This window comes from Ixodes scapularis, unplaced genomic scaffold (assembly GCF_016920785.2).
Source record: "Ixodes scapularis isolate PalLabHiFi unplaced genomic scaffold, ASM1692078v2 ptg001727l_1___fragment_2___debris__unscaffolded, whole genome shotgun sequence".
Classification (NCBI taxonomy): Eukaryota; Metazoa; Arthropoda; class Arachnida; order Ixodida; family Ixodidae; genus Ixodes; species Ixodes scapularis.
In genome coordinates, this window is record NW_024610189.1 from 88,446 (window position 1) to 105,059 (window position 16,614).

Sequence of the window (16,614 nt, forward strand, 5' to 3'; positions counted from 1 at the left end):
CAAAACACAAAAACAAACCTAACATTGTTTTTGTTTTTTTTTACGTGACGTCACGTTGAGTCACGAGGCCGAGGCACACGAGGCGTTAGCCAATCGGAGCCGTTTGTGCGATATTCAAAAGGGTTCATCCGCGTGAGCAGTGTTCGGGAAACCAGGGAAACCGTGCAGTTTATCAATCAGAACAGCCTCGAATTTTCTCCGCGGAGAAATCTGACCCAAAGTCAGAATGGCCCAGAAGAATATCTATTACTCCGACAAGTACTACGACGACAAATACGAATACAGGTAAGCTTTCCCAAAAGTTTTTTTTTAGCCACGTCGGTGGAACTGTTCGGCGGGAACAATCATGGCGCTGGTAGCGATCCTTGCCACCTGCCCATTAATCAAATCGTATGACAGTGCTTTTCGAGCTAACAAATAAATTTACCTTGCGCTTTTTTTTTAATCAATTACACAGCATCAATTCAAGCAATGATGTTAGGCCATACTTCGTTGGTTACTTGGTTTTGTTTTTTTCTCTGCCTTGTATCAATGGGACGGACTTGCCACTGGTACCAGTACGATTCCTAGGACCTGCTTTTGCTGATGAGTAATCATCGAAAATCGTGTTATGTGTATGTTTAGACAGCGGGAAATCGGGCAGTCCCAAATGGGCGTTTGTTGTCTTCGCCGTAGTTAAGCTATTTAGCCACTGCGGTAAGCACCTCTAGACTGGGGTCTTGTGTGATACACGACCGCACGCCGGTACCGATGCTCATCCAGATCGAAACAAGCAAGGGTGGGGTTGAACCTATGATCCCTGGGTTCGACACAGGGGCGGATCCAGAACTCCTTTTTCGGGGGAGGGGGGGGGGGTGGAAAAATTTGTAAGGATGCTATTCTCCCATTCTTTTTTGTGCACCGGGGGGTCCACCGATGTCAAATTGCCTTCCGAGAAGGGAAGGGGGGTAAACTTTGGGGAGGGCGACCGCCCCCCCCCCCTCCCCCCCTCCTTGGATCCGCCCCTGGTTCGGCAGCGCGAGGTTTAAGCTTTTCATGTTCTGTGTGTAAACGATTCCGAACATGATGTGGCCATTTGTTCCAGGCACGTCGTCTTGCCTAAAGAAATCGCCAAACTCGTCCCAAAATCCCGACTCATGAGCGAGACCGAATGGAGGGGCATCGGCGTGCAGCAAAGCCACGGCTGGGTGCATTACATGATTCACGAGCCCGGTGAGTAACCTCACTTTCTTCCCATTTCTTCGACGTGAGTGTACTGCTTTCAAAGGCTGTGTATGGGCACTTGGCTGTACGGACATGTTGGTGGATCTACATATACATCTGGTACCTTTCATGCATCAAAATATTAAAGTTAACAATGATCTGCAGTCTCGTGGTTCACCTATTCCAAACACTTATTGTATTTACACCGAAACGTTTGTGCACCGAAAAGTCCTACACCGGCATGTCAGGATCTCTCTTTTAAGCCTTGCTGAATAAGAAGTTTGTTTTTGTTCTCGCTGAACTTGTTCTCTGTTCAAATGTAGTGCTAGCAGTCTGAACCCAAATGCCAAGGTTTGAGAACTAACTGCTGCCTCGTTCAAAAGTTATAAGTGATTTTCCGAAGATTCTCATGGAAAAAGTGCGACCCGTTTTCGGTAACTGGTGCTGTTCGGCTTCGTTTGTTCAAGAGCTCCGTTAACCACCATTTTCCCATTGAAAGTTCCAGAAAATCTATTTGATGTGTCGGCGCTGCTGGACTATCATCATCATCGCCACCGACCATGGGTGTGGCACTATCATCATCGCGACGACTTCGGGTGTGGCTCTGATCCGGAGCGCATACCAGGATGCGCGCTCGCACATGTGCTTGTTTTAACTGCCTACCGAACTGATCGTTTAGCTTTTATGGGTTCTTGCTTTCATTAAAACTCCGGCAGCCAGCGACGGCTGCTCGGACATAACAGTTGGCGACGAGAATCAGCACCCATCGACCTAGACCGGTGCTTCAACAGCGAGCGACGACCAGTGCTACGCCATGGCCACGCCTGAGTTCGGTCGCATACGGGAGTTCAACGGCAGTTCCAGCTCCTGGAGATCATGGTACGGGCGGCTGCAGCTCTTCTTCGAGGCTAACGATATAAGGGCGCTTCGAAAAAGAAAGCTCACTTGCTCACGCTGTGCGGAGAAGAGACCTACGACGTGGTCTGCGCTCTTGTGCAGCCGAAGCAGCCCAGTCAGGTGACCTTCAATGAGATCATTCAAGCTCTAAAAGCTCATTTTGACCCACAACCTTCGGAACTCTTCTGTAGAGCACGCTTCCAGCGCCGCAACCAAGAGAACGGCGAAACAGTCAGTGCCTACGTGACAGCACTGAAAAAGCTCGCAGCAGACTGCAATTTCGGGACCACCACTGAACAAGCGTCAAACCCGACGCTGCTACCCTTGGAAATTATGCTGCGCGACCGTTTTGTTTGCGGCCTACGGAGTGAACAGGTCCAACAGCGTCTCTTCGTGGAAAAGGACTTAACATTTTAACGAGCCTACGACTTCGCCTTGCGAGCAGAAAACGCGGTCGAAGACCAGCGGAAAGTGAAGTCAGAATTCAAAGAAGTGCACAAGGCAAGTGCGAGCGGCGGCCCAGCGCGACATCCAGATCGGTCTGTCAAGCAACCGAAAGAGCAGAACGTTCAACGTTGCTGGAGGTGCGACGCACAACACAGTCCGGAGACTTGCAAATTCCAAACAACATCTTGCAGGTATTGCAAGAAACGCGGACACATAGAAAAGGCGTGCATCAAGAAGCGGAAGGACGTGAATTACTCGCACCGGAATCACAGCATGGAAGTACCTGAGCACCAGCTGCTGACAGCTCTACCAACACCACCTGTCGGGCTCCAACACGCAGCAGCAACGTCGACACTGTATGAGCTCAACTCTGTGTCACAAACTACCAATGTGCCAAAGTTCACAATGAAGGTATTAGTTGACAACAGGCACTTGAACTTTGAAGTGGACTCTGGAGCTGCCGGCATGCTCATCAGTGAGGCGATATTCAACGCCACGTGGAAGAACAAATCACCTCGGCTGGAGACTAACAACGTCTTGCTCTGCACGTGGTCAGGTCAGTCGCTTGGAGTTCTAGGCACTGCAACAGTGTTAGTCACACACAAAGACAAAACCTACTGTTGGAGCGTTTAAGTGTTTCTTAATAAGCCATATCACTGGCACGAGGACATCGAAGACGAGAAGAAAATCGGCCAGAGACGTCTTAAAAGGGAGCGCGTGGCAGGGAGCTGGCGGCCGGGGGAGCGCGTGGCCTGGGCGCGAGACGAGGCTCGTGTTTGGAACGGTTGGGAACGACACGTCAGATCGCATCGCTTGCAGCTTGTAGATGTATGTAAATAAAAGTTTGCTTGAAAGTAACCATCGACAACTACCAGAGGTTCCTACATTGGTGCCGAAACCCGAGAGGAACGACTGAACGAAGGGAACCTGGTGGTTTACAGCAACTTTTCATCAAGCCAAGCCAGAACGATCGGCGATCATGGACGTCCTCAAGAAAAAACGGAAGACGCATCGGATGCAAGTGACACGACTGACTGGTGAGGCCGACGCGTTACTACTCTTAGCTACACCAAGCGTCAACGACCTCGAGGTTCTAATCGAGCGTATTCATCTGGCCCGCGACCAACTGAACGACGTGGACGCGGCGATCGAACCTCTGATCACGGGACAAGATGCAAAAGCAGAGTTCAGTCATGCGATCGAGTATTCGGACAAGGTCGTCACGTACCTCACCAAACTTAAACAAAAGATGAAGAGCGTGGAGGGCAGCCACCCAGCAAGGGGACCATCGAGCGGAGATCGGAACGGAGGATCCTCGATGACATCAAAAATCAAACTCCCAAAATTGAAACTAATCCAATTCAACGGGCACCTAAAGGACTGGCAACCCTTCTGGCAGCAATTCGATACCGCCATTCATCAAAATCCGGAACTCACGCCGTCAGAAAAGTTCAACTATCTGCGATCAGCGCTGACCGGCGATGGAGCAGCAGCCATCGGTGGATTGCAGCCGACCGCTGAGTGTTACGCAGACCCATCGAGCTCCTGCAGCAGCGGTTCGGGAAGCAAGAGACGCTTATCCAGGACCACATGGAAGGTCTCATGGACATACAGCCAGTGCCACCACAACGGAACACCCGAGCCTTACGGCGTTTATACGACACTCTACAGGCGCACATCAGAGGCCTTAGAGCGTTAGGGGTGGGCGAAGAGGCGTATGGAGCTATGCTCTACACAGTTCTTTTGCGAGTGCTACCGAGAGATATCACTCTCGATTTCAACCGGAAGATGTCGGCGGAGGAGACCGGGAATGCCAACGCCGCAAGGGCATCAATGACAGACGCCAGTTTGGAATCCGCCCCACAGCAAGTACACCTGAGGGCTCTGCGGTTTCTCCTCGACTTTCTACGCATCGAGGTGGAGAGCCGCGAAAGGACATCAAAACACCAGCTGGAAGACGCCGTCGGTAAGCCCAGACCTCCTTCTCTGACGCATGGCTTTGTGAAGAGGTCAACGATCAACACTCACACTCGCAGTTCCACCGCGGCGGCATTGCACGGCAGTGTGGACGTCTTAGAGTGCTTCCTTTGCAAGTCAAAAGCGCACGGAACACCGGAATGTAACGCAAGAATCGGGCTAGCGGAGAAGAAGCGTAGGTTGCAAGCAGACCGGAGGTGCTTCCGCTGCACGAAGGCCAATCACATGGCAAGATTATGTCGAGGAGCACCCAGCTGTGGCAAATGTCAAGGCAGGCACGCGTCCACCATGTGCGACCCGAATTACGCGCCGGGAAAAACGTCCACCAGATCGAATGAGACAGAACCGAAGGAACCGGCACCGGTCGCTATGCATGTGCGTGGTAGGAACAGCAAGCCGGCAGTGCTCCTACAAACGGTTACTGCGTGGGCAGAAGGTACAAACAGAAGGAAGCTTGCCCGTATTATCTTCGACAGCGGCAGTCAGCGCTCCTTCATAACTGAAGAACTGTCTCAGCGACTGGACTGCAAATTGCTCGGGACAGAGATCCTCACAATAGGCGTGTTCGGGGGCGAAAGCACTGAACGTACGTTTCGCAGGGTTCAAGTAACTTTGCGAGACCGACTCTACAACAAAAGATATGACATCGACGCTCTCGAGACACCTACCATATGTGAGCAGGGCCTTCCGAGCCCAGATGAAGCAATCAGGGCAACATTAGAGGAACATGGCTGTACCGTGGGAGACAACATGACCGGACTGGAACAACGCGGCGCCGACATACTGGTGGGATCAGACCACTACTGGGGGTGCATCACAGGACGAATTCACCGACTGAGTGGACGCCTGACTGCAGTAGAGACTGTATTCGGATGGGCGGTTCAAGGACGAACGATGTCAACCTCCGCGGTTATTAGTTGTTCCCAGGTGGTCGTGCTGAGAACGGCGGTGCAAGAGCCCCAAACCTTGCCAAGCTTTAAGCAATCCTGGGAACTTGAGAACATGGGTGTCATCCAAGCATCGGTGAAGGATTCTTCGGACAACGACGTCACGCGAGACTCCGAAATCAAGATCGCCAGGACCAAGGGGACATACGAAGTCGGCCTTCCATGGAGGGTAGACTTCAGGTTGGCAGACAACAAGGTTCCTCGGATGCTAAAGAAGAACTGTGAAAGCGCGACGTGGCACCACTTGCCTGGAAAGAAGAACCCCGTCGGCCTCATGTCACGAGGTCTTCCCGCATCTGGATTGGTCTCCTCCGATCCCCTCTGTTGTTCGGGGACCAGTTCGTTGCCACTGCCAGCAACAGAATGGCCCAAGGAAAGGTGCGGAGAACTCCCTCGAGACGCCCTCGAGGAGAGAGGATCGAGAGCAGAAGCGTTTGAAGTCACAGTAACTCCCATTCCAGAGTTGATCGATATCTCGCGATTCAGCTCTGCTTCAAGGATCAACAGAACAACGGCTTGGATTTTTCGGTTTCTCCACAACGTCAGGTCAACTGAAAGACGAACGGGACCACTGACAGCCGAGGAGATCGAGGCAGCGCGAACTCACTGGATAAAAGAGGCGCAGCGCTCGGCGTTCGCTACCGAGCTTCGCTGCGCGACCAACTCTACGAAGACCCCGCCTGGTTCGCCCCTCCAAGACTTCGCCACTTTCATCGATCAGCGTGGAGTGCTTCGCATTCGAAGTCGCCTCCAGTCCGTCAGCATGACGTATGACGAACGAAACCCGATCGTCCTGCCCAAGCAGCATCGATATTCAGCCTTGCTGGCAATCGACGCGCACCGACAGCTGCTGCACGCGGGAGTCGGAGATTCTCTCGTGCAGCTCCGTAACCAGTATTGGATTCTGCGGGGCCGAGAGCTGGTGAAGAAGGTGGTGCGTGCCTGCGTGACCTGTCAGCGCTTTAGCGCGACCCCCGCGAGTGCCCCCACGGGACCCCTGCCGGATGCCTGTACAACGCGAGCGGACCCTTTCGAGGTAGTCGGCGCGGACTTTGCGGGCCCCCTCTACGTTAAGGGCAAGGACCTCACATGCAAATCCTACGTGGTGCTGTTCACGTGTGCAGTCACGCGGGCTGTGCACCTGGAGTTGGTTCCAGACCTGTCGACCCGGAGCTTTCTCTTTGCCTTCCGTCGATTTGTGTCGCGCCAAGGGCTGTGCCGCGTAATTTATTCCGACAATGCGTTGACCTTCAAACGAACGTCGAAGGAACTCACGGAACTGTGGAAGACGTTGCGCCACCCAGACGTAGTCAACCACTTTGCGAACGCGGGTATCCAGTGGAGGTTTATTGTCGAGAGAGCCCCATGGTGGGGAGGATTTTACGAGAGGCTTGTGCGCTCGGTAAAGGTGTTTTTAAGAAAGGTTATCGGAAGGAACTGTCTGGACACAGAGGAATTGACCACCGTTCTGATTGAGGTAGAGGCCGTGTTGAATTCGCGGCCATTAACGTTTGTGCACGACGCGGTCGGAGAGGGGACCCCGCTGACGCCGGCCAGTTTCCTAGTTGGAAGGCGGCTGACGACACTTCCGCCGACGGGTGGGGACACGCTCGCTTCCACACCGGAGGAGCTTCGCGTGCTCTGGCGGCAGCGAAAACAACTGCTTAACCGATTTTGGGGAACATGGAGGGAAGAGTATCTTCGAGAACTCAGATCAGCGTACGCCACTCAGAACAGGCAGTCTGCGCCCATCAGAGAGGGTCAAATTGTTTTGTTAAAAGAGCCGCTTCCACGCCTGCTATGGAAGCTCGGGTGAGTAGAAAGAGTGTTCCCTGGCCGAGACTCTCGGATCCGGTCGTGTGAGATCCGAGTGCATCGCGGCACCATATTGCGAAGGCCAGTGCAGCTTGTGTATCCGTTGGAGTTAATGGAAGTTTAGAATGGACTTCCATCCATTCGGTGGGGAGTGTGTTGGAGCGTTTAAGTGTTTCTTAATAAGCCATATCACTGGCACGAGGACATCGAAGACGAGAAGAAAATCGGCCAGAGACGTCTAAAAAGGGAGCGCGTGGCAAGGAGCTGGCGGCCGGGGGAGCGCGTGGCCTGGGCGCGAGAGGAGGCTCGTGTTTGGAACGGTTGGGAACGACACGTCAGATCGCATCGCTTGCAACTTGTAGATAATGTAAATAAAAGTTTGCTTGAACGTAACCATCCACGACTACCAGAGGTTCCTACACCTACAGTTTGCCACTTATGGTTGTCAAGGGAGCCGGTTGCAACCTTCTCGGATGGAACTGGTTTCCACACCTCGGCATAGACATTGCTGGAATTAACAATGTCTCGGACGACGCGCTTGTCTCCAGACTGCTAGACAAGTACCAGTCTGTGTTCAATGAAGACATCACAGGACACACGGGTCCTGCTGTGCAACTAGAGCTTGTCGGCGGAGCAGCTCTGAAGTTCTTGAAAGCACGCTCGGTGCCCTTTGCGCTACGATCAGCTGTAGACTGAACTGAATAGACTTCAGGAGCAAGGCATCATTGAACCGACGCAGCATTCCGACTGGGCAACGCCTTTGGTCCTGGTACGGAAGACAGACGGAACACTGCGCATCTGTGGTGACTACCGTTGCACCGTGAACCTTGCAGCAAAGAAGGCAGCTTATCCACTTCCAACGGCAGATGAAGTCCTCAGCAACTTGGGAGGAAGCAAGATATTCAGCACTATCAACCTTACCCAAGCTTACCAGCAACTTCATGTTGCCCCAGAAACAGCTGAGATACTGACCCTCAACACGCTGAAAGGACTTTACAAAGTCAAGAGACTTCCCTTCGGAATCTCCGCAGCACCAGCCATATTCCAGCGCTTTATGGAATCTATGCTGGCGGGCATCCCAGGCGTCTGTGCGTACCTTGACGATGTCATAATCGGCGGAAAGGACTCCACAGAACATGCCTCGCGGTTGGAAGCAGTTCTGAGGCAACTGGAGAAGTTTAGCATCCGTTTTGGGAAAGACAAGTATTGCTTCGGAGTTCGAGAGGTCTTCTTTCTGGGACACCAAATTGACGGCTGAGGGGTTCACACGACACAAGAGAAAGTGCGAGCCATAGTGGACGCTCCAGCACCAACTTGTAAACAAGCCCTACAGTCGTTTCTCGGACTACTTGCTTTCTACGACAGATTTCTGGAGAGCAGGGCAACCATCGCCAGCTGCCTCTACGAGTTGCTCCAGAAAGGTTTTGCATGGAAATGGGAAGACAAGCACCAGAAAGCGTTTGAGCAGCTGAAGAATCTGATTCTCAAACAGACAGTACTAGCTCACTACGACGAGAAGAAGGAGCTCTTTGTTTCTTGCGACGCTTCGCCGTATGGCGTGGGAGCTGTCCTTTCTCAACACGATGACCAAGGCAGAGAGGCACCGATCGCATTTGCTTCTCGGATATAGGACCAGCAGAAAGAAATTATGCTCAGCTGGACCGAGAGGGCCTTGCGGTCGTTTTTGCAGCCCAGAAATTCCACAAGTACATTGCAGGAAGGAAAGTGACGTTCATCACAGACCATCAACCGCTGCTTGGTATACTTGGGCCAAAGAAACCGACAGCTCAAGTCCTCTCTCCCAGAATGACCAGGTGGTGCATCAAGCTGTCTACATATGACTATGACATCATCTACAGGCAGGGCAGGAAACACCTGAATGCTGGCGCATTGAGCCGACTGCCACTACCAGACAGTGATGATGAACCATGGCCACCGGGGGATATTTTAATGTTTGAAGCTCTAACAAGACCACCATTCACAGCCACAGAGATAGCTCGTCTGACACAGCAAGACAGCACTTTGCATGAACTGTACACCGCCGTTCAAAATGGCACAGTAGACAAACTCACCGGAGACGTGTTCATACCCTACCAGCAAAGAGCCGCAGCACTGGCGCTTCATCAAGAATGCCTTACCTGGGGTTCTCGAGTGATCATACCAACGTCAGCGCGTCCTCATGTACTGGCACTTATACACGCAGGCCACAGAGGCATGGTGGCTATGAAGAAATGCGCACGCAGCTACGTGTGGTGGCCAGGGCTGGATCGAGAAATCGAGGAGACTGTGCGACACTGCGGTGAATGCCAGGCCACTCAGAGGAATCCAACCAAGGCATCGATTCCCGTGTGGGAACGTCCTCAGATGCCCTGGCACACGTTACACCTGGACTTTACAGGACTAGTGCACGGCCACACATATCTTGTGGTAGTTGACGCGTACACAAAATGGGTGGAGGTACGTCATGTGCCTCATGCGACATCTGCAGCTGTCATTGATGTGCTACGAAGCCTCTTTGCCACGTTCGGCATACCGGAAAAGATTGTCTGACAACGGAAGTGCATTTGTCTCAAGCGAGATAAAGGACTTCTACACATCAAATGGAGTACAGGCTGTGACAGCAGCAGCGTACCATCCTGCGACAAATGGGCAGGCTGAGCGCTATGTCGCAGAACTCAAAAAGGCACTAATCAAAGATGCATCTGGGAGCACACAGCACCGGCTGGCCCGATATCTGTTTCGTCGGCATTCCACGGTCCACAATACAACTGGAATGACACCTGCAAAGGCAATGTTCAGCCAAGAACTACCGTGTCCCCTTGACTTGTTGAAGCCGAAAACCGAAACAGAAGCAGGGAAGTGCCAAGACACACAAGGTCAAACAGACCGCTTCTCAAAAGGGGAGAAGGTACTTATCCGCCAATTCCTGACAAAGCCAGACTGGATTCAGGGGGAAATCCTGCGCCGAATCGGCCCACGTTCCTGGCTTGTAAGATGTGCCACGGGTAACGTGCGACGTCACATAGATCACATGCGAAAGACGTCGCAGATGAACACTACACCACCACGACCGCCAGACTGGAGCACGACAGACAACCTTCTCGAGTCAAGACGACAGGAGATTGCTCTTGGAACACAAGGCGAGTCGGCAACACCATCTCAACGTCCGAGCCAGCCAGGCCAGCACCGAAGACTTCGACCGCCTGAGTCCAGACGTCCCCCAGATCGGTATATAGACTGCACCTGAGGGTGGAAGAGTTGATGTGTCAACGCTGCTGGGCTATCATCATCATCGCCACCGACCATGGGTGTGGCATTATCATCATCGCGATGACTTCGGGTGTGGCTCTAATCTGGAGCGCATACGAGGATGCGCGCTCACACGTGTGCTTGTTTTAACTGCCTACCTAACTGATCGTTTAGCTTTTATGGGTTCTTGCTTTCATTAAAACTCCGACAGCCGGCGACGGCTGCTCAGACATAACACTATTATAACTGTTTTTGTGCGGAGAATGAGCGTTTGGTGATGGTTGGTTTATTTTTGCGGTGAAAAAATCCCTGTGAATCTTAGAAAGCTAATCCTTTCATTTCATTACTGTTAGTGGTTTGAAGTTTCTGCAATGGATGACACTGCCAGTGCTTACTTCTCGGTCACACTTTCCCTTGGAATCTGCTTTCCTTGCTTGCTTAGACAACAAAATAGTTAGTTGACTCATTGCAGAGGCTACACATGCCGGACAAATGCTTCCCATGTTTTGCCTCCTCCTTCGTTTGGCTTTTAGGAGTGTATAGCCCCCGAATTGTTGGTTCTCGTCCTCGTGCAGTGCGTCTCATGTGCATTCTTCACGTAGCTGACACAGGTGCAAGCTATAGATCACATCTCTCGAAATGTGGAGAACCTGTGAAGACTCTTTGAATGCTGTGCAAGGTTTTTGAGGAGGGCGTGAACATTAGTTCTCCCAATAAGCTTCTCGCCCCGTCTGATTGGTTCGCACTTGCTGTCAAGAGCATCCCTTCCCATGCCGTAGCAGCTCGTTAGGGACAAAGGGCTGCAGTCATGTTTTGTGTGTTCAACCTTGTTAGCTGTACCCAGCGCTATAGTCGGTCCTACGAGTTGTGTGCCCTGTTGTCAAAGGCACAGGCACCAGAGCATGGCTTTGCGACAGGTGCAGCTTGTGCCGTCATTAGAACCTGTGGATATGCACTTGTGCCATTTTTCCTTCGACACTAACCAGATCTTTCGAGATGAAATATAGTGAAAGAGCTAGCAGCGAGTTTTTCCTCCAATTTCAATGTGCTAGATGGTCGGTTCAATGGGCAACCTCAACAGATGGCAATATACATGAGTAGAAAGGTTCCCCCCTCAAGTGCCTGATCATTTGTTATTCAATATGCAATTTGACGAAGAGAGCCCTTTAATTTTCGTGCTTCTGTTTTACTTTGTTCACCCCTAAGCTGACAGTGCAGTGGAAGCTGTGGGCTCTTTGGACCAGTCACACACCTGTTTTTCGTCACGTGATCACGCTCCCGCCCCATACCCATGCACAGGGGTGGGGTCAGGTGATGGAAGATGGGTGGTTAATTGGTCCGGCAAGTGCACAGCTTCCATGGCACTTCAGCTAAGAGGTGAATGGAGTATACGAGGGCCGTAAAATTCAGCCTTCCACAACTTTGTTCTTAAGTTGCAGAGAAAAATGTTAATTGTTTCTCCATTCCTTTGGTTCCAACATCTTGTGTTACGTGGGGGTTGATACTGGGAAAAATGGTGTGCACTTCGGAGTTCATATTTTAATGTGCCTCTTTTGTTTTTCAGAGCCGCACATCCTGCTGTTTCGGAGAGCAGTCACCCCAACCGAGCTGCCTTCGCAAGAAGAACAAATGCAGGCTGAGCTGTGCAGCCAATAAGCGAGCTTGACATGCAAAAGCTTTTTTTTTTTTTTTCTTTAATGTGTAAATAGTGTAATTTTTAGCATCTCTCCTTTGTGCTCTGTCATTTTGTTTTTATGGTACGCCCCATTTTTTTCCTTCCATTATTTGTCTTTTTTTTTTTTTGTCTGACTGACATTTTTTAGTGTTGTACAGATTTGTGATTAAATCTTTTATCGACATGTGAAGGGGTGATGGTGTTCTTTTTATTTTTAGAGTGCCTCCCGTATAGTCAGAATTTTAGTAGGGTATGTTGTCGGGCTAGTTGGTTCACCTTGTTAAACATGTAAAATAGTGCAAAAAAGACATTGCGCTATTTTATGTTTAACTTTTTGTCTTTTTTTAACTATTTTATGTTCAACTAAGTTGGAAGTTACTTTTTCTGTGTGTTTCACCCTGCAAGCAATGTGCATTGTTATCAAGGGTGGAGGTGCGCTAGTGCGATTTGCACACTCACTTGCTCAGGAAAAGCACTATCTGGAGTTGTGCTCATGTTGATCCCTTTTGCTGCACTGCACATAATTCTTGCCAAGTATTGCTATTCTTTAAAGTAATTTTATAGCTTGAGTTTGAAAGATGTAATGATATGCCAAAATATTTCATGAACAATTTATTCACACTGGTGGTTGTTGTATTCTAAATTACGGGAAAGAGGGAAATGCCCGTGCAGAAAATAAACGGAGCCAATATTCACACTGGTACCGCTACTAGTTGGCACATTTGAGGCAGAAGTGTCATGTGCATCAAAGCAGAATCTACATCAACGAGGTCCACAACCGCCTAATAATGTTCATTACACTCGAGGTCAACATGCAATTTGACAATATTGAGGAGTTTCAGCGACGGTGTCACCGCCCTGGCGGCCGGTCGCCGAATGAGAACGAGGGGGATAGGTTCGCTGGGCGTTGGCTTTGTGTGAATGCGTTGGCCGCGAACGTAGGCTTATAAACTTCGACAGCAACAATATTACGCGGCTCTAGTGTTCCGGTACGAGCAACAGAGGTGACAACATCTGCTACGACTAGCTACGACCACCCGCCGCAGCGATGCAGGCGTCGAAGAAGCGCAACGCGCAACCTGTGTACTACGCAGTCAGTCTCCGTCGCCCGACGCAGGTCGTTTGGCATTCAGGGCTTTCCGCCCCGGGTTCTTCGCTTGTACTTGGAACGGAATATTATTTCTTGTGATTGTGTATGTGCTCAGTGGCTGGATATGAACCTCATAGAGCAGTTCTTCAGACTCAACAGCGACTCAAAGTTGACGGCGGAGGGGCTTGCAGCAACGCCAGCAACGCTTTCGGTTGGTGCGCGGGTGTGACGACTACACGGATAAATTTTAAGATTCCTGCTAGCAAGGTGGGCCATAGTCGATTTATGTTGACACGATTTTGAGTGTAAATACTCCGTGCAAAGGCGAATCTATCGCGTTTCTAATCCACCTTTGTTTTTGTTGTTTTTAGCACGCACGACCGACTGCTAAGCAAATGCCTCTGTGCCGATTACGGAGTGAATATCTTCGGCCTTACATTGCGGAAAGCCCAATAAAAAGTCATATTCGTTCAGCGAGAAAACTTCCCTTTCGAGTGACCTTCTTTGATTGATAATTTCTCCCGTACTTAAGTGCTTTAATCAACACGGTCGATTAAGTTTGCTTCCCTAGCTAGGACATTTTTGTGCCACATGCGGCACTTGTGCTTGGCACGATATATGCCACTGGTGGTATTGTGAATTGGTTTACTTCCAAAGCTAACACTGTGACAGGTGGGACCATTCAATTTGCTAAAAATGTGATGATATTGGAATTTCGTTACATAACTAGCGTTTTACGTTTAAGATTGATAAGAAACATGCTCATGTGATGATGCATGTCTACAGCATAAGCTTTGCAGATCCAGAATGGATGTGCTATAGGCTACAGCCTCAAGATTTTTGATGGATCAAATTGGTGATTACACGGCAATAAATATTGTGGTGGAGAACTGCCCATTGACTCGGTGAGTTTTAATTGTGACCATTGGTGTGCTGTTGGCAAATTAGGTAATGGCACACCTTTTCCCTGACCATCTGGCTTCAAGGGACATTGCATCTAGATGTGCTTAAATATCTTTTATTTCAAGGTTCAGTGGACCCCTCTGCATCATTACAGGAAGGCAGTCTCAAGCCACAAGAAACAGCAGTGAATATACAATGCATAATAACAGGCACCAGTGTCCATGCGTATAGTCCGCAGAAGCAAATTTGAGCCTAAAAATGTTTTTGTTTTCTTTGGATAGTTTGCATTTGGTGTATAATCCGCAGGGCCCGATTTCCGCGCCCAGTGCATAGTCCGCCAAGCTGGTGCACTGCGTCTTTGTGCTCTTTTTCCTGGGTGGCATTTTTTTCAGAAGTTCTTCGACGAACGCCATTGAGCCTGAAGAACTGCTCTTGGGGCTTATATCCAGCCACTGAGCACACAAGCACAGAAAATAACACTCGGTGCCAAGTACAAACGAAGCACCTGGGCGGAAAGCCGTGAATGCCAAACGAGCAGCGTCGGGTGACGGCAACTGACTGCGTTGCACCCCTTTGACGCCTATGCATCGCTGCGGTGGGTGGTTGTGGCTAGCCGTAGCGAGATGATCTTCACTTCAAGCAAGAAATCTTGCCATACCATAGTCAACATATGTGTGCAAGTGTTCGACGACGTGGGCACTCTCACGTTGGTGCAGTTGTCATCAAGAAAGGTACATATCAACAATGTTGCGTGTTTGAGGCTGAAACTATGGCGCATACTTATCTATAACCTCAATTTATCGGTCTGCGGCCACAAACATTTTTGTTGACGTTGCTTAGATGATGTAAACGTTCAGGCCTCGCATTAAATGGTGTTGAGAAACTCTTCAGTTGTGTATGAAAACCTATTTTTGCCCTGATAGAAGACATTTTCAAAAGAACAGGTGTCTTCTGTTGTTACATATCTTCCAATTTACAATGCAGAGGCAAACAGAAAATCAACTGCGTACATCTACCACTTAGCATAAGCACCTTTTGCCATTCATTCTTGAGCACACTCAAATATCGGCTTGGGTTGCTCTTGTTTTAAAAGCTTTGCCCTGTTCTGTAAAAAGAAAACAGTTAAAAAAGCTTTACCTTCGTTCTCCTTCTCGCATTTAATACAGACTTGTTTATCAGTAGATCACACACAGCAGATATCACCGTGGCACATACAACTCGAATGACCGAAGAGACTATTGCTATTACAATAAGGCTTTGCACAAGATCCACAATGAGGCTTGTAGGGGTGCACAAGCACATTGAAATGAGATTGGCGCTTCCGGGGCTTGTTTACATTATGCGTAAAAACAGGACGATCGGCGACCAGCTGATCGCATTATAACACCAAGGATACCGATGTTTCGAACAGGACGATCGGCGACCAGCTGATCGCAATATAACACTAAGGATACCGATGTTTCGATACATAGAACGCAGGATAAAGACCTCAATCGTCCCTTGTATGCTGTTGTTGTCATACTTTCCATCCAACCGCTTTTTAGCACAATTAGCTAGAACAACCGAAGAGTTCGCAACACCTTTTAATGCGAGGCCTGAATGGTTACATAATCTAAGCAACATCAACGAAAATGTTAGTAGCCGCAGACCGATAAGTTTAGTTTTAGATAAAGTACGCGTCATAGTTTCAACGCGCGAACATTGTTGATATGTACCTTTCTTTGGACCCGCGTACATTGGGTTCAACTTGATGACAGTTGCACCAGCGTGAGAGCTCACGTCGAACACTTGCACACATTTCTTGACTATGGCAAGATTTCTTGCCTTCGACTGGCTTGAACACTTCCTCTGTAGCATCACGGTGGGTCTTGGTTGAAACGATGATCGTCTCGCACACGGCAACAAACAGAGAACGACACGCTTTGCTTTACTTATACGCTACCGGTCTACGGGCGTCGCAAATCTATCCCCCTCTTGTCCGCCATGTTGGATCGATCGGAGCGCCCCCTATATTCGCTGAAACTCCTCAATAAACAACCAATGTAAAACAGGTCCCAACAAATGGTGCATGCAAGACTTGTGATCAACTTCAGCACTTGATAGCGGCTTTTGTTAAAAGCAATGGAATCCAATGAGTAGTTGTATGAACCACGGAATATGCATAATGCCCCAGTACAATATATAACACTTATGGTTGTAAAGCACACGGTAACCACTGCTGAAATGTGTGTGATATGAAAAATTGCAACAGCATCTTCAGGTGAGTTCAGAGGACTGCTCAAATAGCCGGCCCAAAAGACTTCTAGCAAAATGTGCAGCAGCGCCCTCTACGACGCTGAAAGGAATTCTGGGAACCAGCAGCGAGGACAGGGGTGCTATCCTCTCGGGAGAAGCATGCAGAAAATTCCCAT

The 16,614-nt window shown here is 49.8% G+C and overlaps 1 protein-coding gene across 1 annotated transcript; it reads left to right on the top strand.

Annotated features, from left to right (window-relative positions):
- Nucleotides 1-143: 143 nt before the first annotated feature.
- On the top strand, nt 144-12,400 carry LOC8037459 (cyclin-dependent kinases regulatory subunit). Its single transcript, XM_002412314.4, has 3 exons — nt 144-285; nt 1,085-1,212; nt 12,100-12,400. The coding sequence occupies exons 1-3, from the start codon at nt 227-229 to the stop codon at nt 12,189-12,191; spliced, it is 279 nt and encodes a 92-aa protein (XP_002412359.1). The 5' UTR covers nt 144-226; the 3' UTR covers nt 12,192-12,400.
- Nucleotides 12,401-16,614: the final 4,214 nt, after the last annotated feature.